This window comes from Sinocyclocheilus anshuiensis, unplaced genomic scaffold (genome assembly GCF_001515605.1).
Source record: "Sinocyclocheilus anshuiensis isolate Anshui unplaced genomic scaffold, SAMN03320099.WGS_v1.1 scaffold401, whole genome shotgun sequence".
In the NCBI taxonomy this organism is placed as follows: domain Eukaryota; kingdom Metazoa; phylum Chordata; class Actinopteri; order Cypriniformes; family Cyprinidae; genus Sinocyclocheilus; species Sinocyclocheilus anshuiensis.
Window position 1 is genome coordinate 116,473 of NW_015539847.1, and position 2,280 is coordinate 118,752.

The window sequence follows — 2,280 nt, forward strand, 5'->3', positions numbered from 1 at the left end:
TGTGTTTGTGTGTGTGTGTGTGTGTGTGCAGGCGGTTCTGATGGCTTCGTGAACATTTGGGATCCGTTCAACAAGAAGCGTCTGTGTCAGTTCCACCGTTACCCCACGAGCGTGGCGTCTCTGGCGTTCAGTACAGACGGCTCTCTGCTGGCCATCGCCTGCTCGTACATGCAGGAGCAGGGAGACGTCTCTCACCCCGCCGACGCCGTCTTCATCCGCCAGGTGACCGACGCCGAGACCAAGCCCAAGTGAGTCCCGCCTGCCTCTTCTCTTTCTTATTTTTATTTGTATAGCACTTTTCACGATACAAACTGTTGCAAAGCAGTTTTACAGAAAATTAAAGTTTGTACATTATATTTAGTAGTAGCTTATGTCCATATGGCAGAAATGTAAAGTGAAGTCATGCAGTTAGTTAATGACGTAATCAAACAGACGGTGAACTCTATCAGCAGCAACGATTATATTATATCCAGACTGAAGCTAGTTACCTCGGGACACAATTAGCGTAGCTGCTGTTCAAACCAAGCTAAAGGATGATAATGTGCATTTAATCAGATATAGCTGCGGTACAAGGTTATGAGATGCATTATGTGAATGCTTGGCTAAAGAGATGTGTCTTTAATCTAGATTTAAGGTCGATATCAGCATCGGCCGATACGTTTTTCTGTTTGAGGCGGACTTTATTGTGACGGCACTGAAACCAGCAGCACCTGAGCGTCGTTTAGCAGTTCGGTCTAATACGGTCTAATAATAGAACGGTTAAACAAAGGAATTAAAATGTATACAAAAAAGTATTATAACGATTGCTTTTATATCGTTAGTAATAGAAAGGCAAACATTATAATACTTTCTCATTTGCCGTCAGCATTCAGGAAATGCACTTGTATATCATAAACAAATCTTTGAATGACTAATGAACATCTAATTTCACAAACCTTACGAGCTTTGTTGAATCCAGCGTGAGATCTTGTGAAGTGAGCATGTGTTTATTGTTTGATGGCGTGTTCTCTGCGTGACGGTTGGTCCGTGTGAAGGAGAGTTCAGCTTCACGACAAACCTTAAACTCAGGATTTATGCTGTGCTTTATCCATTTGCCCGCTCACATATTCATGTCATTATCACTGTGTGCTCAATCGGCTTTACTTGAAAACATATGACTCCCAATGCACACAAACTCCCCAGAATACTGAGAGCCCTGTTGGTTACAGTGCTTACTTCCTTTTTTTAATTATATTTGTATTACATATTCATTTATTTATCACTTCAGCTCGTTCTTGATGATTGCGTCCAGTAATGTCATCAGAAAGAGCTTTAGCAGACGCTCTGATTGAATTTCCTGCGCTGCTCGATACGCGTCTCTCGATCACATGCTCCGCACCGTCTGTTAAATCTGTGCATGCGTGGATTTGTCAGAAGTGCAGATGTAGTGATCAGGCGGTTCGTTTGTTTTAAAGCTCGGGATCTTTGAGATGGATGTGCAGCTGATCTGATGTTTGTGTTCTTGTTGTCACAGATCCACGTGAATGAATCCTGATTAAACGCTCTGCTGCCCTGTTTGAACTCAACACTCGTTTCCTTCACGTCTGTCTATTTTACTCTCTCTCTGTCAACGGATAAAATTCAGTAAATGTTTTCATTTTATGTTTTGCCCTCCAATGTGTGTATTTTTATCTTTAGGAAAAATAAAAATATCCTTTTCACTGAACATGAGTGTCATATCATAATAGAAATCAGTCTGAAATCAGTGTTTTTTTCTCTTTCTAATATTGAAACTGTAAAGTTTTGCTTCAAACAGGTCAGACTTTCTCCTCTGATCATCTCTGATGTCCGTCTCACAGTAAATGAAGTTCACACTGACCCAAAGTCATTCATGCCATTATTTTATCAAATGAAATGTGGATTTAATTCTTTGAATTATAACCGTATGAATTCATTAAAAACAGGCATGAAATCCAATCAAATCCACAGAAAAACGCTTTTGTTGGTTGACTGAGTGAACCGTTCCTGTGTGCAGCTGCTCACACACTCACTTACTCACACATTCACTCACACACACACACACACACACACTCACTTACACACTCACTCACACACACACACTCACTTACACACTCACACTCACACACACTCACTTACACACTCACTCACACGCACTTACTCACTCACTCTCACACACACTTACTCACACACTCACTCACACACACTTACACACTCACTCACACGCACTTACACACACACACACACACACACTCACTTACACACTCACACGCACGCACTTAC

General features: G+C 41.4%; 1 protein-coding gene across 1 annotated transcript in view; it reads left to right on the forward strand.

Moving 5' to 3' along the window:
- The window catches only part of LOC107684575 (mitotic checkpoint protein BUB3-like), a 23,969-nt gene extending 21,918 nt beyond the window's left edge, over window positions 1-2,051 (forward strand). Inside the window, 2 exon segments of the mRNA XM_016480864.1 lie at window positions 32-248; window positions 1,514-2,051. Of these exon segments, the coding sequence (XP_016336350.1) occupies window positions 32-248; window positions 1,514-1,523 (227 nt within the window). The 3' untranslated portion in view covers window positions 1,524-2,051.
- The last annotated feature ends 229 nt before the right edge of the window (window positions 2,052-2,280 follow it).